The 24547-nt window shown below is 53.0% G+C and overlaps 1 protein-coding gene across 1 annotated transcript in view; it reads left to right on the top strand.

Moving 5' to 3' along the window:
• Window positions 1-262: 262 nt before the first annotated feature.
• LOC134512192 (neuronal acetylcholine receptor subunit alpha-10-like) overlaps window positions 263-24547 on the top strand; it is a 29924-nt gene continuing 5639 nt past the window's right edge. The window contains exon 1 of the mRNA XM_063327384.1: window positions 263-304. Within this exon, the coding sequence (XP_063183454.1) occupies window positions 263-304 (42 nt within the window). The remainder of the gene's footprint in view (window positions 305-24547) is intronic.

The raw sequence follows: 24547 nt of genomic DNA on the forward strand, positions 1-24547 counted from the left end.
TGTACCGTGATTCTTTTTCACTCATTGGGCTGGTTTTGGTTGTTTTGTTGGGGTTTTTTTAGGCGTTTAGTAACTGGGAACTTTCTTATCCTTTCCGATTTTTCTGAACCTCACCCTTTGCAGGGAAATGTGCTTATGAGGAGAGGAGTCCGTGCGGCCTGTTTGCTTGCAGAGCTGTAGCCTGCGTCAGCCTGCACTCGTGGTTCTGCTCCCTTTTGGCAATACACAAACATCTAGAGCGGATGTAAATTAACTGGTGCCCATGTCACAGTCCTTTGGTATCACGGAGGATGTGCCACCAAAGGTGTGCGACAGCCTTGACCCGTGTCAATGACCATCAGGTCTTTGCACGCCTGAGGGAAGCACACGGCCTGATGGTTGCTGACAGCGCTCTTGAGGTTCTGTTGCGCTGCAGAGCTTCCAATGAACAGGCGGGATCTGCAAAGCTTTCTAGAAATTGTCTTTGGATCTACTCTCGTACCGGGGATAATTTCCAATATGTCAAATAAGATCATGGCATGAGCTGAGGGTGCAGCATCTTCTAACGGTAATAGAAGTTGTCTATCTCTTAGGGTGGGGTGCAATGCACAAGGGCCCCCCCATCTCCACGGGAGAGTGGGCATTACTGTAGCATCTACTGTTGTCGTTACCCAAAACTGATTCTCTGCTCCTGTCAAGGGACAAAACTGATCTGCTGACAGTCACAGGGATAGAGAAAATACTGACTTTTTTATTGTTTCAGAAGAGGGGCACCCCAGGGGGTTCCTGGCCCCACACTTCCCACCCATTGGGGGAAATTTCTGAAGCAGACACGGCGTGGCCGGCAGCAGCGTCTCCACCAGTCCTTCAGGCGGTGGCAGAGCCGGGTGCAGCAGTGACACAGGCACCGTCCTAGCGGGCACAGCCCTGGGGACGCCTGGTCACACTCCCTATTCACAGGCTTGCCATGCTGCTGCCTCTCCTCCTCCAAGGTCTTGACAGTGTCCAAGAGCTCCAAGAAGAGCTCCCTCTCGTCCGTGGCCTTGGCTAGGGGGCTGCTGGGCGGCGGAAGAACATTCATGGGGCTCTGCGCCCTGTCCCTCCTCCCTTCTGCATACATGGGGGTGCTCCTGCCTGAGCCTGGGGGGCTGCTGGTGCTTGGCCCCATGGAGTTGTTCTCGCCTGGCCCCACGTTGCTGTTTCTCTACACTTCTGACAGGCTCCCCCTGCCGAGCTCCACAGGGCTGCTCCTTTCCTTCTCCTTCACACTTCTGTCTGGTCCCGTGTCCTTCTCCTTCTCCATGTCCCCATCCTCAGCCTTATCCGTGTTTGCATCCACTCACGGCCACTCCACTCCCAGGTGCCGGGGCTTCACTGTGGCCCCCAGCTGCTCCTGCGCCGCCATCCTGCCCAGGGGATGGAAGGGCTCCCCGGGGAATTTCTGGTCACAGGCTCCCACTGCCCCTTGCCAACGGGCCTGCAGCACCTTCAGCATCTCACAGCACTGCCTGGCCATCTCCTGGGTGGACTCAAAAGGGTGGAGGAGCCCCATGATCAGCTCCCCTTGGTCCGTGGCCATGGCTTGGGGGCTGCAGGGTGAAGGCTGTGTGTGCACAGGGCTCTGCACCCTGTCCCTGCTTTCCCTGGGGACCGGCTCTTGCTTAGTCCTTGTAGGCATTTCCAGTGGGGACTCCTGGCAGAGGGCTGGCCCTGGCTCCTGCACCCTCCCCTTGACAGCCCTGGGGGGATGGCACGGTCCTGAGCGGTCGAGTGCTGCCAGCTCCGCCATTGCACCAGGCCAGGGCTCTGGGAAGGAGTAGAGGGAGCTGAAGGAAGAGCAGCCTCTGTCTGTCATTGGGTTCATGGTGGCCAGTGGGGCCCATGGGGAGAGGGGCTTCCTGCTTGAGTCCTCCACACTCGCCCTGCAGAGGAGGAGAAAGAGACCCCGCTGCACCCCGGAGCCCAGCGGGACCCGCGGGCAGCACCCCTCCTTGGCCGGTGGGCAGGGCTGCCCAGCGCAGGCAGGGGCAGGGCACGGGGTGAGGGTCTGGGGCAGCATCTGGGGTCTCGCCCACACTCACCGCTTCTCCTGCTTCGAATGGGATTTCTCCACTTCTCCATCCACTGCCCGAGAAGCTGCAGAGGGAGGAGACAGAGTGAGCGGCCGGCAGCCCCCGGCACAGCCCCGGCTCAGGGCTGCCATGGGGTGTCGGCCGTTTGCAGGGTGCTCGGTGCTGGGGCCACTCACCGCTCTGCTTCTCTGGCCGGGCTCCTGTCTTGCTTGTCTGACGCTTCTTCTTATTCTTCTTCCACCACTTCTGCAAGGTCCCCAGGAGCTGGGTGAGACGGGAGCACCTCCCAGTCCCACACCACAGCCCCCCACAGCACCCCACAGCACCCCATGCCATCCCTCGCCACCCCACGCCGCAGCACAGTGTGGTGCAACAGTCACCTACCTGAAGCCGCTTGCTCTGCAGCACAGATGAGAATACGCTGAGCCCCATCACGATCAGGATGAGAGGGCCCAGGGGAGACACGGCGTCGGAGCGCCCCATGGCACCGACTCCGGTGTGGCTGCGGTGCTCCCAGTCACCAGCACAGAACCGCGATGCGGCTCCCCAGTGTCCTCCTGGGTCCCCAGTGACGGGACCCGCAAGACTGCTGGGGTGTCAGAGGCCGAGGCTACAGTCTGCCCAGACAATGCCAGACTGCAGTGCCCAGCATCCGCTGACGGCTCCAGTGGGGACCGCGTCCCCCTTTTATAGTGTGGCAGGGGGGCACGTCCCCGCTTTGTGACATCATGGGGCAGTCAGAGCCGCCCTTTGTGACATCACAGGGCAGTCAGGGCCCCCCTTGGTGACATGCAGCAGGGGATGAGGAAGAGCAAGACAAGGAGGGCACTTGCCCCAGGCTGACAACAGGACTATTTCATAGCACGAACATCACATTCAGTACAAATTATAAAGTCTGCTGTGTAGTTCAACTCTCCCTTGATGGCGGCGGTGCAGAGAACTCCTTGCTGCGGTGCCGGAACCCTGAGCCCTTCCCTTCCTCGCAAAGCCACAGCGCTCACGGTGTCCCCCATTGGCTATCCCCTGCTGGGAGTGCACGGCTTCCTGCTGATGGAATGGGCTGGGTGTAGTCCTTGGGTATTTTATATCATTATCGGGATTGACACTGCTTCTTTAGCATTATTAGTGTAAATTCTTTAGTTTCATCCTAGTAAATCTATTTCTCTTTCAACCCTCCTGTTTTCTTGTTTTTCCCCCATTCCCCTTCCCGGGTGGGGAGGGGTCATCAGGTGAGAGAGTACTTGTCTAAAGGACAAGAAATTGTGGTGGGTTTCTCAAATCATAACAAGAAGGGAGGGAGAAGGAGAAGGAGAAAAGGAGAAGGAGAAGGGCCCCACCCCTTCCGGGCATGGTTTGGGTGGGAAGGGACCTTAAAGCCCACCCAGTGCCACCCCCTGCCCTGGGCAGGGACACCTCCCACCAGCCCAGCTTGCTCCAAGCCCCGTCCAACCTGGCCTTGAACCCCTCCAGGGATGGGGCAGCCACAGCTTCTCTGGGCAACCTGGGCCAGGGGCTCACCGCCCTCACAGCCAAGAATTTCTGCCCGAGATCTCAGCTCAGTCTCCCCTCTTGCAGTGGAAACCCCTTCCCCCTCGTCCCATGGCTCCCGTCCCTCATCCAGAGTCCCTCCCCAGCTTTCCTGGAGCCCCTTGAGGGACTGGAAGGGGCTCCAAGGTCTCCGTGGAGCTTTCTCTTCCCCAGGCTGAACTTTTCATGGACTCACAGAATTTCAGAGTTGGAAGGGACCTCTAGAGATCATCTATCCAACTCCCCTGCTAAAGCAGCATTGCCCACAGCACATTACTCACGACTGCATCCAGGCACGTCTTGAAAGTCTCCAGAGAAGGAGACTCCACAACCTCCCTGGGCAGCCTCTTCCAGTGCGCTCTCACCCTCACCGTGAAGAAGTTTTTCCTCATGTTTGATCGGAACTTCCTATGTTCCACCTTGTGCCCGTTACCCCTCGTCCTCTTACTGGCAACCACTGAAAAGAGCCTGGCTCCATCCTCCTTCAGCCCACCCTTCAGATACTTGTAAACATTAAGAAGGTCCCCCCTCAGCCTTCTCTTCTCCGGGCTAAAGAGTCCCAGCTCTCTCAGCCTTTCCTCATAAGGGAGATGCTCTAATCCCTCAATCATCTTTGCTGCCCTACGCTCGACTCTCTCCAGAACTTCCCCGTCTCTCTTGATCCGGGGAGCCCAGAGCTGGACACAGTACTCCAGTTGTGGCCTCACCAGTGCAGAGCAGAGGGGGAGAATGACCTGCCTTGACCTGCTGGCCACGCTCTTCCCTGTGCAGCCCAGAATTCTGCTGGCCTTCTTGGCGACAAGGGCACATGGCTTGCTCATGGATAATTTACTGTCTACCAAGACCCCCAGATCCTTTTCTTCAGAGCTGCTTTCCAGCAGGTCCACCCCTAACCCATACTGCTGCCTGACACTCTTCCTCCCCAGCTGCAGGACCCTGCCCTTGTCCTTGTTGAACCTCATTAGGTTCTTCTCTGCCCAGCTCCCCAGCCTGTCTGGCTCACGCTGGATGGCAGCACGGCCCTCTGGGGTCTCAGCCACCCCCCCCAGTTTGGTATCAGCAGCGACCTTGCTGAGCATACACTCTCTCCCCTCGTCCAGGCTGTTGATGAATACTTTAAACAATACTGGTCCAAGTATTGACCCCTGCGGGACACCACTGGTTAGAGGCCTCCAACTCGACCCTGCTCCATTAATGACGACCCTCTGAGTCCTGTCACGCAGCCAGCTCTCCATCCACCTCACTGTCCCCTCGTCTAGTCCACACTTCCTCAGTCTCCTAAGGACGATGTTATGACAGACAGTGTCAAAAGCCTTGCTCAAGTCAAGGTAGACGACATCACAGAACTGCAGAATGGTTCGGGTTGGAAGGGACCTTAAAGATCATCCAGTTCCAACCCCCCTGCCCTGGGCAGGGACACCTCCCACTAGACCAGGCCGCCCAAAGCCTCACCCAGCCTGGCCTCGAACACCTCCAGGGATGGGCCACTGACAACTTCCCTGGGCAACCTGTGCCAGTGCCTCACCACCCTCACAGTCAAGAATTTCTTCCTGAGAGCCAATCTAAATCTACCCTCCTTCAGTTTGAGACTTTATCCCCTTCTACGGTACGTGGAAGTTCTGATTGGGCAGGACCAGCTCAATTATTAGATCCCCTGGTGTTAACTAGCCAGGTGGCCTTTGCTAACTGTGTATCCCATTGTTTTAAGGTCCCACAGCGGCACGGGGCACAGGGTACGTTTCCAGCCATCCAGTGCTTGCTTCCACCACTGTGAGCACATGGTCCTTACCTTGGTGGGTTTGTGGCAGTGTGGTATCGTCAATCTGCCAGGCCTCCCCATATTGATATTTCAGCCATCGGCCTCCATACCACCGAGGCTTTCACCACCTGACTCGCTTGATTGCAGGGTGTGGAATAAATACTAAATTGGCTAAAAATACAAAAGTACAGCATTGTTCACACATGAAGGAAAAGTAGAAAATCAAGAGGCTTCTGAGGGAGAAAACAGCCGCAGCTGGCATGAAGGATACAACACCTGTGGTTCCCTGATAAGCTACATGAGGTACGGGACGGGATGCAATTATTCCGCGGCTTTACCTTAGGATGTATAGCAGATACGGGAATGGGATGATACCAGGAAACAGGTAAGCTGCCAATTAGCTGCCCGCTCGATGCTCAGAGCCAACATTTTGTCAAATTTTGATGAAACGCTGTCCTTTGTGTGAACTTTGCTCGTTAGAATGTCATTATAATACCAAAACACACCTCCACCCCGAAGGCTACCCGCCTCCAAGGTGCGAACGCTCCTTCTTGAGCCTGCGCCCTGAGCTTCTTGTAAACTAGACCTTTAACTGTGAAGCGAGAAAAATTTACACCACTCATGGTAAAAGTATGTACGACTAAAGTCACTCAAACTCCACCTCGAAGATAACAAATAGTAGAAAAACAGCCCGAGAGAGGGGGGATACCCAGGGAAGACACCATCGCAAAGAATTCCATCACTGGCTTCTGGGAGCAGGCGACGGGCTGAGCCTCTCTTCCCCCCCATAGGGACACCTTTGGGTAAGACTTAGATTATACCGAGGGCTTCCTCGGGAAACTCAGAAATTTCTCTAGAGACTCTCTTTTCTACATGTATAGCCAGGCTGTATCGTTAGAACTTTGTCCCGCGTTTTGTAGATGTAACAATACTTTCATTTGCACGTGCTTTGCAGACAGTGTATTTATCACCGGCTGCCCTAAGAACCTATCTATCTGTTGCTTAAATAAACTGCACTTTTTGAAGTAGCTTGTCCTTTTGGTTTCTCACCGAACGCGACCAAAGACTCGAGAGTGGCCGTGCTAGTTCATGAGCACGACTAGACGGAAGGTGCAGTCCACTATTACTGTGCCCAAATCGTAACACTTTAATACACATTAAACGCCATTGGGCTGATAGTGCTGAATTGGGCATCCCTCAGGATTTAAACCCAGCCGCACCTGGCCTCCCACCTCGGTGAGGAGTGTTAGAACACAAGGGCGTTCCTTTTCTGCCAAAACCGCTTTGCCCCTTTTCACGCGACACCCCCGACCCGCCCCCTGGGCCCCAGCCTGGCGGCCTCTGCAAGGGTCCCGAGGGCTGGGCTGCCTTTGGGGGGTTGCGCTGGTCTGGGGGGGCTGGGCAGGGTTGAGCTGGACGCCAGCGGTCCCAGCTCATTTTGGGGAGGGCTGTGCTGCTTTGGGGGGGGTTGGAGAGAGCTGAGCCGGTTTCCAGTGATCCCAGCTCATCTGGGGGAGGACTGGCTCATGTTAAGCTGGCCGGCCACCAGCACCCCCAGGTCCTTTTCTGCGGGGCAGCTTTCCAGCCACTCTTCCCCAAGCCCCTGGCGTTGCTTGGGGTTGTTGTGACCGAAATGCAGGACCCGGCCCTTGGCCTTATTAAACCTCATCCAATTGGCCTTGGCCCATCCCTCCAGCCTGTCCAGGGCCCTCTGTAGAGCCTTCCTTCCCTCAAGCAGATCGACACTCCCAGCTAGTTTGGTGTCATCTGCAAACTTACTGAGGGTGCATTATTGTTACACATAAGAATAGATGATCTGATAAAGATAGTAAACGCAATAATAGACGTTGTCTCTCTCTTCGGGTGGGGTGTAATGCACAAGGGGCAAGGGCCCCCCCATCTCCACAGGAGAGTCGGCGTTACTGTAGCACATACTGCTGTCATTACACAAAACTGATTCTCTGCTCCCGTCAAGTGACAAAACTGATCTGCTGACACTCACAGGGATAGAGAAAATATTGACTTTTTTATTGGTTCAGAAGAGGGGCACCCCAGGGGGTTCCCGGCCCCACACCTCCCAGCCATTAGGGGAAATTTCTGAAGCAGATGCAGCGCGGCCGGCAGCCGGCTCTGGCCATGGGCTGTCTGGCCATGGCAGTCTGGCCATGGGCTCGCCGCGCTGCTGCCTCTCCCCCCACGACCTGACAATGCGCAAGAGGTCAAGTAGACCTCTTGCGTGGTCCTTGTTGGCAGTTCCAGTGGGGGGTCCTGGCACAGGGCTGGCCCTGGCTCCTCCACCCTCCCCTTGACAGCCCTGGGGGGATGGCGGGGTCCTGAGCGGTTGAGTGCTGCTAGTTTGGTGTCATCTGCAAACTCACTGAGGGTGCACTCAGTCCCCTCATCCAGATCATTGATAAAAGATTTTAAACAAAACTGGCCCCAAAACTGAGCCCTGAGGGACACCACTGGTGACCGGCCGCCAAGAGGATTTCACCCCACTAATCACAACTCTCTGGGCACGGCCATGTAGCCGGTTTTTTACCCAGCAAAGAGTACACTTGTCTATGCCGCGATTCGCCAGCTTCTCCAGGAGAACGCTCTGGGGTACGGTGTCAAAGGCCTTACCAAAGTCCAGAGAGACAACGTCCACAGCCTTCCCCGCATCCAGAAGGCGGCTCACATGGTCATGGTGATCTGACTGTGGGTGAGACAAGCCAATGAATCCATTTGTGTGATGTTAATTGCTATATAGCCCTGCCACTCTGTGTCATCATTATTAGAATTGCTAGATGCCATACCAATGGGACTCCAGTAAGAATCACCCAAAACAATGGCAGATGGACTTTGATGAACGTGAGTAAAGCGCAGCGGTGATGGGATCACACCTGACCTCAGCAACTGGCGCCCAGCAACTTCCTGAAGATTGACATCTTCAACCTGCGGAACCTGGGCAGGGTCCGCACCAGCTACACCAGCGGCGAGCTCTGGATACAGCATGCAGGAGTCCAGCACCACACACCATCTCCCCTGCCCTGAGAGACGGCTCTGACAGAGGGAGCCCAAAGCCATGGGTTAAATGAACTCAACCTCAACGGACATTGTCGAGGGATGGCCCAGAGACTAAGGGTCGGTCTCTTCTCTCAAGGAACAGGCGACAGGACAAGAGGAAACGGCCTCAAGTTGCACCAGGGGAGGTTTAGGGTGGATATTAGGAAAAATGTTTTCACCAACAGGGTTGTCATTGGAAGAGGCTGCCCAGGGCAGTGGTGGAGTCACCGTCCCGGGAGGGATTTACAAGCCGGGCAGACGTGGTGCTGAGGGACGTGGGTTAGCGGTGGTTTTTGTCAGTGTTGGGTTGATGGTTGCACTTGATGATCTGAAAGGTCCCTTCCAACCTCGACCGTTCTATGATAGCTGTATGTCTATAGATGTGTGTATATATCAAAGACAGGGAAAAGCGGTGGTAATTCATTGGAAAGTGTAAGATCTGGGCATGACGTTGAAGGTATAGAACAAAGGGTGGATAACACCCGGTTCTGCCAGCAATAGGGTCAGTTTTCCCAAGGAGCTGGCACGGGACAGCGGTACTTCCCGGGTCCGGTCGGTGAGCAGCGGTACATTCATGGTGTTTTGTACATTCCTCTAACAGCGTTATTGTTGTGGTTTTCTGCTTTCCTTCGCTGTTCTGTTAAACTGCCTTGATCTCAACCCACAAGTTTTGCCTTTTTCTTCCCATTCTACCCCTCTCCCGTGGCAGGGGGGAAGCGAGCGAGCGGCCGCCTGTTTCTTTGTTGGTGGCTGAAGTTAAACCAGGACATCACCCCACGTCTCAGTTTCCCTCTTTGTAAATTGGAAACAGCGCGCTGGGCTTCATTGGTAAGGTGTTTGAAGCTCTACAATGAGAGGTGCTGAAGAAAGAGGGGGCCTTATTTTTCCTAGAGATGCCCGTAAGGGTGGAAAAGGGCTCGCTGCTTCCTTTGGTTCTGGCGAGGAAAAACAAAGCAAGGGTAAGAAGAAATGATGCTGGAGATGTAGGAGGCCCGTTCCCAAGTCCAACATTTTAACGCGTGGAGTGCAACCTTGTCCCTTGCCTCTGTCTTGCTGTAAAGGTCTCTCTCGTTCAGAGGCACTGCTGTCGAGATTCAAATCCCTTCCTAGAGCCCTCCAAAGGATGCATTCATTGCGTGCAGATGGCACTGGGTGTTCTTCTCGCTTCCTCTGGCTTATACCATTGGGTAGACGACAGCAAAATGATTAATCTCTGAGTCAATCAGGTATTTGAACCTCCTCTAACTAGCGTGCAAGAGCTGAGCAAGGCGTTCGACACGGTCTCCCACAGCATCCTCATAGGGAAGCTTAGGAGGTGTGGGTTAGATAAATGGACATAGATAAGGTGGACAGATAACTGGTTAAAAGACAGAGCTCAGAGGGTCGTGATTAGGGGCAAAGAGTCTAGTTGGAGGTCAGTGACGAGTGGTGTTCCCCAGGGGTCAGTACTGGGTCCAGTCCTCTTCAATATATTCATCAATGACCTGGACGAAGGGATAGAGTGCACCCTCAGCAAGTTTGCTGATGACACAAAGCTGGGGGGGCGGGTGGCTGACACACCAGAAGGCTGTGCCGCCATACAGAGAGACCCGGACAGGTTGGAGAGTTGGGCAGAGAGGAACCTTATGAAATTCAACAAGGGCAAGCGTAGGGTGCGGCAGCTGGGGAGGAATAACCCCCTGCACCAGTCCAGGTTGGGGGCTGACCTGCTGGAGAGCAACTCTGTGGAAAGAGACCTGGGAGTCCTGGTGGGCAACAGGATGACCATGAGCCAGCAATGTGCCCTTGTGGCCAAGAAGGCCAATGGCATCTTGGGGGGCATCAAGAAGAGTGTGGCCAGCAGGTGGAGGGAGGTCATCCTCCCCCTCTGCTCGGCCCTGGGGAGGCCACAGCTGGAGCACTGGGTCCAGTTCTGGGCTCCCCAGTTCCAGAAGGACAGGGAACTGCTGGAGAGGGGACAGCAAAGGGCTACCAGGATGATGAGGGGACTGGAACACCTCTCTGATGAAGAAAGGCTGAGGGACTTGTGTCTCTTTGGTCTGGAAAAAAGACGACTGAGGGGGGATCTTATCAACGCTTAGAAATACTGAAAGGGGGGGTGTCAGGAGGATGGGGCCGGGCTCTTTTCAATGGTGCCCAGCAACAGGACAAGAGGTAACGGGCACAAACTTGACCATAGGAAGTTCCACCTAAACATGAGGAGGAACTTCTTTCCTGTGAGGGTGGCAGAGCCCTGGCACAGGCTGCCCAGAGAGGTGGTGGAGTCTCCGTCTCTGGAGACATTCCAAACCCACCTGGACGCGTTCCCGTGCAACCTGCTCCGGGTGACCCTGCTCTGGCAGGGGGTTGGACTGGAGGGTCTCCAGAGGTCCCTTCCAACCCGACCATTCTGTGATTCTGTGGGCCTCTTCACTAGGCTCTTATCAGGCTGTGTAAATCCCGACCTGTACGAATGAATGAGGGTCGTGTCTCTCAGATACACGGAGCACGCTCAGCCCATTAAATTTCATGACAACAAGAAGCCTCTGTGACTAATGAGGAACCCAGAGAAGCCAAATGCCTTGGCTTGGAGTAAAATCTTGAGGTGTGACTGTTTTCACTCCAAACTGACGGAAAACACCATCTCCTGCTGAAGAATCTCTGGGGAGAGCCAGGTTCCTTTTACCCCCAGAAGCGAGGCACCCCTGGGAGCTGCACACATCGGGGAGGATCCACTGAATTCAGCATCTGGCATGCAAAGCAGCATGACAGCATGGTGTACACCAGCCACAGTCGTGGTCTGGCCCAGTTCAACACAGCATCCCTAAAGAGTGAGATGTGCTTCCATCTTTTTGCAGTTTAGTGGGATTCAACTCCCCGGCCTCGACTTAAGCGTAGACGTAAGCGCCGGGGCTGGCAGGTGACTCAGAATCCCCAGCTTGAACTAGAGGAGACAGAGGGAAGCCCAGCCTAGGAAGGACTCGTGGAACTGCTGGGGCTTGTTGTTCAGCCTCTGCAGCATTCTGTACCTGGCTGAGGAGGTCGGAAAGCCCCGTTTCTGCGAGTGGTTCTCAGGCTCGTTACAATGCTAAAACGTAATCTAGGGAAGGTAGTTATGTTAGCATTTCCGTAAGCGCCCTTTCTCTGGGCCTGGGGACCTCACCTTTCTCTGGCTATTGGAGAGAGGAAGGGAATGGGAGTTTTGAAGCACAAAGTCTTACCTTTAGAGTAGCCAAACTGCATTTCCTTTCTGCCCGGTTTTGGAGCAGCCCCTCCACGGGGGTGACACTTAGAAAGGCCCACACTTCCAGAAAGAACAGCCTGTGGCATGACAAGGTGAGCTGTAGCAGCTCATCGTCCAGCAGCTCACGGTCATTGTTCCACTGAAGTGTTAATTCCTTCAAAAAAGAACAAATGTTGTTAGTGCTGCTCAACAGAACTGGTGAGCGCAGTAACTAGAATTCAATAAACAAGTTTCCCAATACTACCAACAGAAGGGACTGGCAGCAGATCAATTTTGTCCCTTGACAGGAGCAGAGAATCAGTTTTGGGTAACGACAACGGTAGACGCTACGGTAATCCCAACTCTCCCGTGGAGATGGGGGGGCCCTTGTGCATTGCACCCCACCCTAAGAGACAGACAACTTCTGTTACCATTAGAAGATGCTGCACCCTCAGCTCATGCCATGATCTTATTTGACATATTGGAAATTATCCCCGGTACGAGAGTAGATCCAAAGACAATTTCTAGAAAGCTTTGCAGATCCCGCCTGTTCATTGGAAGCTCTGCAGCGCAACAGAACCTAAAGAGCGCTGTCAGCAACCATCAGGCCGTGTGCTTCCCTCAGGCGTGCAAAGACCTGATGCTCCTTGACGCGGGTCAAGGCTGTCGCACACCTTTGGTGGCACATCCTGCGTGACACCACAGGGCTCTGACATGGCCACCAGTTAATTTACATCCGGTCTAGACGTTTGTGTGTTGCCAAAAGGGAGCAGAACCACGAGTGCAGGCCGATGCAGGCTACAGCGCCACAAGCAAACAGGGTGTACAGACTCTTCTCCTCATACGCAGATTTCCCTGCAAAAGGGTGGGGTTCAGAAACATCGGAAAGGATAAGCAAGTTACCAGTTACTAAACGTGAACATGTCTAACTAGAAGAAGCCTAAAGCGGTTTCACCAAACTGAGGTTTTCCTGCCTGAAAAACTCTTTTTGCTCACAGCTGACATCCCAGCACCAGTATTTTGGGTGTTTTAGCTTTTTATGAGGGCAACCTGACATCAGCCTGACAGTGAAGACTGGCATAACGGGCATCGCAACTGGACAAGGACAACAACCTCAACCAGGCTAGAGTGGAACACCGCAGTGGCTCGCTTATGAAAATGACCCTCTGGCCATAACACTGAAGTGGTCAGGAATTCCTCCTGCTGAGCGCTGCTATGCAGAAGGCCTGGAGGATCACTTTGCTTAGCTTTGTGATACCGCGGTGAGATGTCCCTCTGGGTTCCCGTACCTGCAGAACACGCCAGGAGGCTGGGAGGAGGTTGGTGAGGGTGCGTCTCATTCTCCAGCCTGGGTCTCTGAAACTGTAGCTCCGCAGACTCTTATGCTGCTGACTGGCATCTCCGCTAGCAGGATCCTGGCTAGGTGATCGTGCTTCGTGACTCTTTCAAAGAAGAGGTTCACGCACAGTTTTGGGGCTCTCTTGGCCAAGTTGGCCCATGACATTCCCCTGACCAGTTGCCCATGAGGGTCATGGATATGACATTGGATATTCAAGGTGCACAGGGAACGAGCGCTGTGCTCCCGCAGGGAGTGCGAGTCAGCCCACCAAGTTTCCGTGACGGCAACTACGTCATAGGTGTCCTGCTGCACAATGATTGGACTCCATGATCTCAAATGTCGTTTCCAACCATGAAGATTCTACGATTCTATGATCTCCATGGGAGAGTTTGGATTACTGTAGCATATACTGTTGTCCTTACACAAAACTGATTCTCTGCTCCTGTCAAGGGACAAAACTGATCTGCTGACAGTCACAGGGATAGAGAAAATATTGACTTTTTTATTGGTTCAGAAGAGGGGCATTCTAGGGGGTTCCCGGCCCCACCCGTCCCACCCATTGCGGGAAATTGCTGAAGCAACGCGGCGCGTCCGGCAGCAGCGTTTCCAGCAGTCCTTCAGGCGGTGCCAGAGCCGGGTGCAGCACTGACACAGGCACCGTCCTAGCGGGCACAGCCCTGGGGACGTCTGGTCACACTCCCTGTCCACGACCTCGTTGCGCTGCTGCCTCTCCTCCTCCAAGATCTTGACAGTGTCCAAGAGCTCCAAGTAGAGCAACTTGTCGTCCGTGGCCTTGGCTGGGGGGCTGCTGGGCGGCGGAAGCACATTCACGGGGCTCTGCGCCCTGTCCCTCCTCCCTTCCGCATCCATGGGGGTGCTCCTGCCTGAGCCTGGGGGGCTGCTGGTGCTTGGCCCCATGGAGTTGTTCTCACACGGCCCCGTCTTGCTGTTTCTCTTCACTTCCGCCAGGCTCCCCCTGCCGAGCTCCACAGGGCTGCTCCTTTCCTTCTCCTTTACATTTCTCTCTGGTCCTGTGTCCTTCTCCTTGACCATGTCCCCATCCTCAGCCTTATCCGTGTTTGCATCCACCCACGGCCGCTCCGCTCCCAGGTGATGGGGCTTCACTGTGGACCCCAGCTGCTCCTGCGCCTCCATCCTGCCCAGGGGATGGAAGGGCTCCCCGGGGAGGTTCTGGTCACAGGCTCCCGCTGCCCCTTGCCAACGGGCCTGCAGCACCTTCAGCATCTCACAGCACTGCCTGGCCATCTCCTGGGTGCACTCGAAACAGCGGAGGAGCTCCATGACGAGCTCCCCTTGGTCCGAGGCCATGGCTGGGGGGCTGCAGGGTGAAGGCTGCGTGTGCACAGGGCTCTGCGCCCTGTCCCTGCTTTCCCTGGGGACCGGCTCTTGCTTGGTCCTTGTAGGCAGTTCCTGTGGGGACTCCTGGCAGAGGGCTGGCCCTGGCTCCTGCACCCTCCCGTTGACAGCCCTTGGGGGATGGCGGAGTCCTGAGCGGTCGAGTGCTGCCAGCTCCACCATCGCACCAGGCCGGGGCTCCGGGAAGGAGTAGAGGGAGTTGAGGGAAGAGGAGCCTCTGTGAGTCACAGAGTCCATGGTGGCCAGCGGGGCCCGTGGGGAGCGATGCTTCCTCTTCAAGGCCTCCGCACTCGCCCTGCAGAGGAGGAGAAAGAGACCCCGCTGCACCCCAGACCCCAGCGGGACCCACGGGTAGTACCCCCCTTGGCTGGCCCTCAGGGCTGCCCAGCGCAGGCAGGGGCAGGGCACAGGGTGAGGGTCTGGGGCAGCATCTGGGGTCTCGCCCACACTCACCGCTTCTCCTGCTTCGAATGGGATTTCTCCACTTCTCCATCCACTGCCCGAGAAGCTGCAGAGGGAGGAGACAGATTGAGCGGCTGGCAGCCCCCGGCACAGCCCCGGCTCAGGGCTGCCCTGGGGTGTCAGCCGATTGCAGGGTGCTCCATGCTGGGGCCACTCACCGCTCTGCTTCTCTGGCCGGGCTCCTGTCTTGCTTGTCTGACGATTCTCCTTACTCTTCTTCTTCCACCACTTCTGCAAGGTCCCCAGGAGCTGGGTGAGACGGGAGCACTTCCCACTCCCACACCACAGCCCCCCACGGCACCCCACAGCACCCCATGCCATCCCTCGCCACCCCACGCTGCAGCACAGTGTGGTGCAACAGTCACCTACCTGAAGCCGCTTGCTCTGCAGCACAGCTGAGAACACGCTGAGTCCCATCACAGTCAGGAGGAGAGGGCCCAGGGGAGACACGGCGTCAGAGCGCCCCATGGCACCGACTCCGGTGTGGCTGCGGTGCTCCCAGTCACCAGCACAGAACCGCGATGCGGCTCCCCAGTGTCCTCCTGGGTCCCCAGTGACGGGACCCGCAAGACTGCTGGGGTGTCAGAGGCCGAGGCTGCAGTCTGCCCAGACAATGCCAGACTGCGGTGCCCAGCATCCGCTGACGGCTCCAGTGGGGACCGCGTCCCTCTTTTATAGTGTGGCAGGGGGGCACATCCCCCTTTGTGACATCATGGGGCAGTCAGAGCCGCCCTTTGTGACATCACAGGCAGTCAGAGCCCCCCTTGGTGACATGCAGCAGGGGATGAGGAAGAGCAAGACAAGGAGGGCACTTGCCCCAGGCTGCCAACAGGACTATTTCATAGCACGAACATCACATTCAGTACAAATTATAAAGTCTGCTGTGTAGTTCGACTCTCCCTTGATGGCGGCGGTGCAGAGAACTCCTTGCTGCGGTGCCGGAGCCCTGAGCCCTTCCCTTCCTCCCATAGCCGCAGCGCTCACGGTGTCCCCCATTGGCTGTCCCCTGCTGGGAGTGCACGGCTTCCTGCTGATGGAATGGGCTGGGTGTAGTCCTTGGGTATTTTATATTGATATCGGGATTGACGCTGCTTCTTTAGCATTATTAGTGTAAATTCTTTAATTTTATCCTAGTAAATCTATTTCTATTGCAACCCTCATGTTTCCTTGTTTTTCCCCAATTCCTCTTCCCCGGTGGGGAGGGGTCATCGGGCGACAGAGTAGTTGTCTAAAGGACAAGAAATTGTGGTGGGTTTCTCAAATCATAACAAGAAGGGAGGGAGAAGGAGAAGGGCCCCACCCCTTCAGGGAATGGTTTGGGTGGGAAGGGACCTTAAAGGCCACCCAGTGCCACCCCCTGCCCTGGGCAGGGACACCTCCCACCAGCCCAGCTTGCTCCAAGCCCCGGCCAACCTGGCCTTGAACCCCTCCAGGGATGGGGCAGCCACAGCTTCTCTGGGCAACCTGGGCCAGGGGCTCACCGCCCTCACAGCCAAGAATTTCTGCCCGAGATCTTAGCTCAATCTCCCCTCTTGCAGTGGAAACCCCTTCCCCCTCGTCCCATGGCTCCCCTCCCTCATCCAGAGTCCCTCCCCAGCTTTCCTGGAGCCCCCTGACGGACTGGAAGGGGCTGGAAGGTCTCCGCGGAGCCTTCTCTTCTCCAGGCTGAACTTTTATAGATATTATTTAGTATTCCTGCTGAAAAATGAGAACCCCTGTCTGATCCTCTGGTTTCATTTCAGTCAGTATCTGGGAATGATTTCCCACAAAAGTGCTTTGACCATTCCTGGGGGATCAGCTTTCCTGGTAGGAAAAGCTTCTACTCCTCCTGAGGGTTGATCCATGATTACCAGCAGGTGCTTAACGCCTTCCACAGGAGGCACGTCAGCCTAACCCATCTGCAGCCTTTGGAATGGGAAGTATGACCATGGTTGCCCTCCAGCCTCCTGCTTGGGTTTTGCACCGGAAAACTTCCAACATGTGGGCCAAGAACTCACAATCCCCTTTACTGCCACATGTCTTCCGGGGGCTGTCCACATTTTCTCAATCTGATTAAAAATTGTCATCCCTCCATGTGTTTTATCACAAAACTGCCTAGCCAAAGCCATTGAGTATTTTCTTGGTAAGACGGGGCTTCCCCCAGTAGTCCAAATTCCAGTTTCATCTTTCGTGGAGGAGGGAGGGATCCCGAGTGCAGGGCCCCATTCCATTTTTACAGAGCAAGGCAGCGTTACATCTGTCCCTGTCGTCTGACCGATGGAAGACACGTCTCAGACAGACATCAGGTAGGTGAGCCCAGCGATTCTGCTCAGCTTCGCTGTCGTCTTCCATTGAGAAGACAGTTTTTCACTTCTCTTCTGGGTGTTGAGCCAAACCTAGAGGAAGACTCTCTCCAGCAGGCTCCTGAAAAGACCAAAGCCTGCCCTCCGGAAGTCCATGGTGGCAGTTCTGCTGACGCCCTTCCTTGCTTCTCTAAGAATCAAAAACTCTGTCATTTCATGGTCACTGTGCCCAAGACGGCCTCCAACATCACATCCCCCACAAGTCCTTCTCTGTTCACACACAGCAGGTCCAGCAGGGCTCCTTCCCTAGTGCGTTCCCTCACCAGCTGTGTCAGGAATTTATCCCCACACACCCCAGAAACCTCCAAGACTCTTCCCTCTCAGCTCTATTGTGTTCCCAGCTGATACCTGGTAGGTTGAAGTCTCCCACCAGGGCAAGGGCCAGTGATCGTGAGATTTCTCCCACCTGCTTACAGAATATTTCACCTGCCTCTCCGTCCTGGTTGGGCAGTCTATAACAGACCGTCATATCAGCCTTCTTGGCCCTCCCCCTCATTCTTACCCAGAAACACTCAACCCCAGTGTTTACCATCATTAAGGTCTCAATGTTCACAACACTCCCCAACATACAGGGCCACCCCACCTCCTCTCCTTCCTTGCCTGTCCCTTCTGAAGGGTTTGTAGCCATCTAATGCAGCACTCCAGTCGTGCGAGTCAGCCCACCACCTTTCCGTGACAGCGACTACGTCATAGCTGTCCTGCTGCACAATGGCTTCCAGCTCCTCCTCTTTCTTGCCCATGCTGCAGGCATGAGTGTGGAAGCACTTCAGCTGGCCTGCTGATCCTGACACCTTTTTGCTGGAAGAAGGCTTCACTCCTACCTGACCATTCCCAGGCGCAGCCGTAGCTTCTAACCCATCAACGACCCTTGTGTCTCTGCTGCCGGATTCATCCCTTTCCCCCTTCAAATCTACTTGAAAGCCCCTTTGAGGAGCCCTGCCAACTCCTGTGCAAGGATCCTTTTCCCCTTTTGAGGCAGGTGTATCCCATCGGTCTCCAACAGGCCTGCTGTCCTGTCAAACCATGCTGTGATCAAAAACCCCAAAGTCCTGCCGCTGACACCAGGCTCGCAGCCAGGTATTGATCTGCGGGCTCTTCCTGTTGCTTTCCTCATCCTTCCCTGTGCCTGCAACGACAGAGGAGAGCACGACTTGCGCTCCTGAGCCCTTTCCTAGTCATCCCAAGGCCCAGAAGTCTCTCTTGATCTCCCTTGGGATTCTCGGTAACAGATCATCCCTGCCTGTCTGAAAAATGAGGAGCGGTTAATAATCGGAGGGGGGGGAACACCGCCGCGTCCTGTGAGGGAACCCCCGAGCGCCGCCATCGGCCGCCACTGTGGGCCGGGCCGGGGTCGGGGCCGGGGCCGGGGCCGGGGCCTGCGGCGGGGCTGCGCCCGGCTGTGGGGCGGCTGAGGGCCCGGCGCCGTGGCCTGTGCTCCAGAGCCCTCAGCAGCTCCCTTGCCCTTCTCTGGACACACAGAATGGTGGGAGAAATAAGTTCCGGTCCGAATGAAATAGGCTCAGGCAGAATCCTCTGGGAAGCACATTTTTATTCACGCTCTTGCAAGAGCGGGTGACCTAACAAGTAGGCACACTTTCCGTTCTTGAAACACCACACCTTTTTATTTCCTAATCCCGGCCCAATTTTTCCCTCCCCTCTTTCCCGTTGGTTGGGTACTCCAGGGTTCACGGTCTGTGCGAGGCGCCTAAAATTCTTCCCGCATGTCCTGCCGCTGTTTACTTCTCTTTATGCTACACCTAAAGGGATTATCTGACTGGTTGATTTCTTTCCTTTTTGGTAAAAAAATTGCTCAATGTCATTAGCCCTGGTTAAATGTTTGACCACCCTTCTAGACACTAATCCAGTAGGAATCAGTCTGTCCTTTTGTCTGTGTGATAAGAGATGTTCTACAAGCCTTTGCTGGAGCCCCTTTGTCTCAGTCATTCCCTTATCATGTCACCTCTGATGGAAACGGCTTTTCTCCTTCGGGTCAGGCGTGACAGCTTTTGAGAATTTTGAATATCCTTGGGATGCTCAAACCAGCATGTTCCTAGTGTTATGTCTCCTGAATACGTTGCAGGTCTTTTTTAGGGCTAAACGACTATTTAAGACTACCGCCCAGAGATCTGCTCCGAGGCTGGCTAGGTGAGGAGAAATAACTGGCCTCCAGACGGTCCAATGTGAACCAACAGAAGCCGTTTATTAAGCACAGATCATCACCTTTTATACCCTGTGTTGTCGCCGTACACGCGACTCGCTTATTTCTGATTAGCTAGTTACGCTGTCCACGCGCTGTCCATGCAGTTCGTTCACACAGCAGATTGGTTACAAGAATTCGCATAGTAAATTGCTTAGTCATTAGCACAACATGTTTTCTGCCTTCTCAGTTCCCGTTTTTGCCATGTACTAATTCCATCTTCTACCACCTGTTTTGCTCTTACTCTAATCTCTCATAGTAGGGAGGCTGGCTCACATGACCATTTTCTCTCAGACACATTCCTACAATCCCCTCTTTTTCTTCTTGAGCCAGCCAGACCTTATGCATGGCATTTTCTATCATGTCAGTCACTTTGCGGAGAACACACAAGGCTACCATAACCAATAGTAATATAACCAACAATAGCATGAGCCCTTGCTTTAGTAAATCTGATAACCATCCCGTTATACCCCATGAGCTTAACCAATCATCGAAACCTTTTTGACCACTTTTAATTTGGACATGTTATCCTTCAGATCCCGCAACTGCTTATGAATGGATGATGAGTGGTTGGAAAGGTTCATGCAACACATACCTTCAAAATCTTCACATCCATGACCCTGAGCTAACAGCAAAAAATCAATAGCCGCTCGATTTTGCAGCGTAGCATGCTGAATGCTATCAGCATCAGTGAGCAAGCTAGATATGATTTCAGTTGTAAGGTTTATCTGTTTACTTGCCCAACACCCTATCTTATTCAACATATTCAATGCCATGGCTGTTCCCAGCGAAGGAAGAATACTTAGCCCTATTCTTTGTCCGAGATTCGGGAACGTTATATGGTCGTCACAGGATGGAGTGAAGGTACGAACTGTTCTCTTGGCTCTGTGTTTACTGTGTGCTCTGCTCACTGTGTCTTTGGCCGTACGCAGGCCTCTGCTCGTAGATCTGCCCCATCTCCCCCTTTTTTGTTTAACACCAGACCATTTATTAACAAGGTGGCCATGACTTGTGCTTCTACTCGTTGTGACGCTCTTAGCAGGTTATATATCATACTAAACACAATTAAAAACAGAATCAAGAAGAACCCTGCTAAGGCAATAAATACCCAGATTCCTAAATTTAGCCCAGAAAGCCAATTTCTTTGGATTTACCCACGAGAAATCCTTTTGTAATATTTCAAATACATTGCGGTTCATTAAGTCTTGAATGTTTAGTATTTGAGCTTTTAGCTGGTCATGTAAAGGACGAATATTTTCTTGCAACGACATGTCAAAAGCACCTTGAAGATGGTGTTTAACCATTTCTCAGCCATGTAGCAACGTATTCCAGGGGAGAGATGTAACACAAAGTCTTCGAGAGTTGTACTCCCAATCACAATACAGAGAAAGACGTGTTTTTAATGCGTTTTGCCGATTCCCTGTCCATATTACTGCTGTTTTATACCTTACTAGCGTTAACTTTACACAACAAGATTGATTACATTCTTGTATACTTGCATTTTGAGCCGAAGCAAACAGACGGATGAGAAGTACAAATCATTACAGAATTGTCTTGCTCACAACTTCTATTTGTTGCAGTATTATCTGTGGTTAGCATGCACCCCGATTTAGGGTGCTTATAATACACCTTCGGTTGTTCAGGCCATTCAACACTTCTTACAAAATGTCGCTCTACTGCTGTGGATGACAAAGAAGACATGTTTAGAAAACTTAAAACATGAGTTGCTTTATACACTCACTCTTGAGGTGTCATACCTACGGGATTCCCCCTTTTTTGTTTAGCAAGCATGGTTTTTAAAGTATGATGCATACGCTCCACAATTGCTTGCCCAGTCGGGGAATGAGGAATACTGGTGACATGTTTAATACCTCATATCTGTAAAAAAAAAAAGACCTGTACTTTAGCGGACACATAAGCTGGTTCATTATCAGTTTTTATAGTTTTCGGTACTCCCACGACTGCGATGCATTGCAACCAATGTCGAATAACATCACAAGCCTTCTCTCCTGTATGAGCAGTAGCTACAACAAAGTGTGAAAACAAATCAACTGAAACATGTCCAAATTCCATAATGCGCGTAACATCGGATTGCCAAAGTTCATCAGGTGTAAGCCCTCGCGGGTTAACCCCCGCAAAGGATGGCAGAGGAGCCAGCTGCTGACAACCGGCACACGTTCACACAGTATCACGTGCTTCTTGTTGTGTCAAAGAAAATTGCTTCCTCAATGCCTTCGCATGTTGATGAAAAAAAATCATGCGACATTTTAGCTTGCGGCATAATGTTGGGAGTTGTTACCAACAGTGTGATAATCCGCAACTGTGTTTCCCTCAGTTAACGGGCCAAGTAAACAGCTATGAGAGCGTATGTGGACAATAAAATAAGGAAACTGTCTTTTTCATAAAAGCAACAGTAATTGCAGTAAGAGACTAAATAACCATTGGTTCTCTACTTGTTTTATAAATGCTCCTTCAAGTCTTTGAACAATACCAGTAACACATTGAGATTCTGCCTACATTTAGCAGTTCCTGTTGAAATAAGTCCAAAGCCTTTACTGTGTCCCTGAACCATCTGCAAACACCGAACAGGTGCCATCAAGAGGCTTTGGTGCTAGCAGGATGCGCGGCTGTAAAGGAATTTGTGAAAGTGACTGTAATAGTCTGTGCCAGGGGAAAGAATAATTTATTTGCCCAATATAATGTACTAAGGAGGTTAAGACTTTGTGATAACCAAGGGTCAAGGTCATCCTTTCTGGTGGGGACATGTATGTGGCTTGGATCCATTCCAGAAAGCTGCTGACAGCACAGACGACCCTGGAAAAACAATCGCGGTAACATTTCAATCATCGTAGTTACTGGTTTTGAAAAGGTATGTGGCAAAAATACCCACTCTAGTGCAGTCAGGCTCTTTGCGAGTGCATCATCCCACTGTCCTATCAGGGCATAAAGTTGAAATTCTTGTAGGAAGGTGTTCAATGCGTCTTGCAGCAGTAGTAGACTATATCTTATCTTGCAACATGCTGTAATGCCTTCGGAGCTGTTGGGGTTAATGAACATAGAACTTATGGGGGGGGGCGGGGGCAGACACAGTGCTTCAGGGCATCCCCTGTATCTTCAAAGTGCGCTCATGTCTCTCTCCCCCTCGCTCATGTCTCTCTCCCCGTCTCTGACCCGAGACAGCCCCCTTATATCCTGCACTGGATTGAGTGGAGAAGTACAGGCTCGAGCCGCTGCACGCGTGGCCAGTGCACGCAGCAAGTCCCACCAGACTCTCCTGCACTGGACTGAGTAGAAAAGTACAGGCCAGAGTCGCTGCACGCGTGGCCAGCGTATGCAGCGAGTCTCACCAAACTCATGATCCAGCTTTGCTAACAGCGGCTGTCTGATACGTGACTCCATTGTTGTAATCCCGTCTTAGCTTCTTCTGTGAAGGTCGGGTTCTCATGGATACACACATAGTTTTTAGAGCAACATATTCTACAACTCGTACGAGGGTACGATGCAAAGCGGCATTTACAACTGATCGTATGATGCTTATTAAACACGGCAAACAGCATACTAAACATAACAGACAAATCCCTTCCACACAGGCAATGAGTATAATTTGCTTCAACCAACCCCACCCCCAAGTCCATCCAGCAAAGAGATTTCACCCAGTGGTCTCCACAAGTTGCTGGTTCGGTCGGTGCAGTTCCTGCAACTGGGCATGGATGGATTTGGAGTGGTCACTTAGATTCATACAATACAGTCCTTTAAAATCTTGACAACCGTGTCTGTGAGCTGAAAGCAAAAAATCAGTAGCAGTTCTGTTTTGCAACATCGCATATCGAATACTATCTACATCCAGCAACAACTCAGAAATAGCGGTACTAGTAGCATTGTTAAACTTATCCTTGGCAGCAAGAGAGTCCTTGTTATCACGAATCCTTGGCAGCAAAAGAGTCCTCGTTAGCAAGAGCGCATGCGGACTCCCTGTTCTTGCTGGTACTGTGCTTTGATCTTCTTCCACAACAGGCCAAGATCCTCAAGCAGCTAGATGAGGTGTCTGTGAGTCCATCACAGGCTTATGTCATCCAAACGTTTTTCTTGCCAGCACCCGAGACTGAATAACGATTGGTGTGATATATGTGTTTTCCAGCACCCAGGTGCGAGTCCCTTGAGTGTATTTACAATCCTCCTCGCCGATCTGCCGTTGCTTTCCCATATTCCACCCCCTTGCTCAAGAGACCGCTTCTGCTGGGTTCATTTTAGTCTCACAGGGCATAACACAGAGCAATCTACTAAGGCATGCAATAACATACATGTCGGGGGATGCGGCGGGCCCGTAGACCCTTTGACAGAAGAGATAGAGATTGCAGTGTAGCCGTAAGAAGGCCGCGAGTTGCGTCATATAAGGGCAAAGTAACAAAAAGGAGAAAGAAGAAGATCGCTTCAGAGAACAAGGAGAGTTAGGCTGTGAGGAAGCCAGATTTTGAGCAATGCGAACAGGATTTCAATAACCAATCGTATTGTAGCTACGAGCGCGTGTGCTATGTAACCTAACCAATTGAAAGCGTAGAAAGAACACGTGAACGGAGCGTGAACAAAAGATTAGATATATAAGAAAGCCAAGTTTGTAATAAAGAGAGAGCTTAACTTAACTTTTCAAGGAGAGTCTTGTCGTTTGTCCGTCCCCGACTGAAACGACAATTGGTGACCCCGACGTGATACTGAGGAAGAAGACGACTGGAAATAGTCGTGGGGACGGAGCCCAGTGAAGCTGAAGACAGCGGGCAGAGCTGTTGACGGATCCGGATCATATTTCAGAAGACACCTGTAGTAGGTGAGCCACTGGGGACATGGGAGAGAAGTTAACTAAGGAAGAGCAGACTGTACTCTCCACATGGACGCTGCTGTTAAAGCGGCAGGGCGTAATCCTCCCTGAAGTGACCTTGCGAAAAATGCTATTGTGGGGAAAGGAAGAGGGAGGAGAAGTAACGTCGGTTACGGCATTTAGTGTAACGCAATGGACGAACCTAGGGCAGACATTATTTGAGGAAGCTACGCTAATGCGTAGAAAGAACACATGAAAAAAAGATTAGATATATAAGAAAGCCAAGTTTGTAATAAAGAGAGAGCTTAACTTAACTCTTCAAGGAGAGTCTTGTCGTTTGTCCGTCCCGACTGATTCACCCAAGAGTACTCAGGGAGCTGGCGAGAGAGCTCACCACGCCTCTCTCCATCATTTATCAACAATCCTGGTC

This window comes from Chroicocephalus ridibundus, chromosome 1 (genome assembly GCF_963924245.1).
Source record: "Chroicocephalus ridibundus chromosome 1, bChrRid1.1, whole genome shotgun sequence".
NCBI classification, from domain to species: Eukaryota; Metazoa; Chordata; class Aves; order Charadriiformes; family Laridae; genus Chroicocephalus; species Chroicocephalus ridibundus.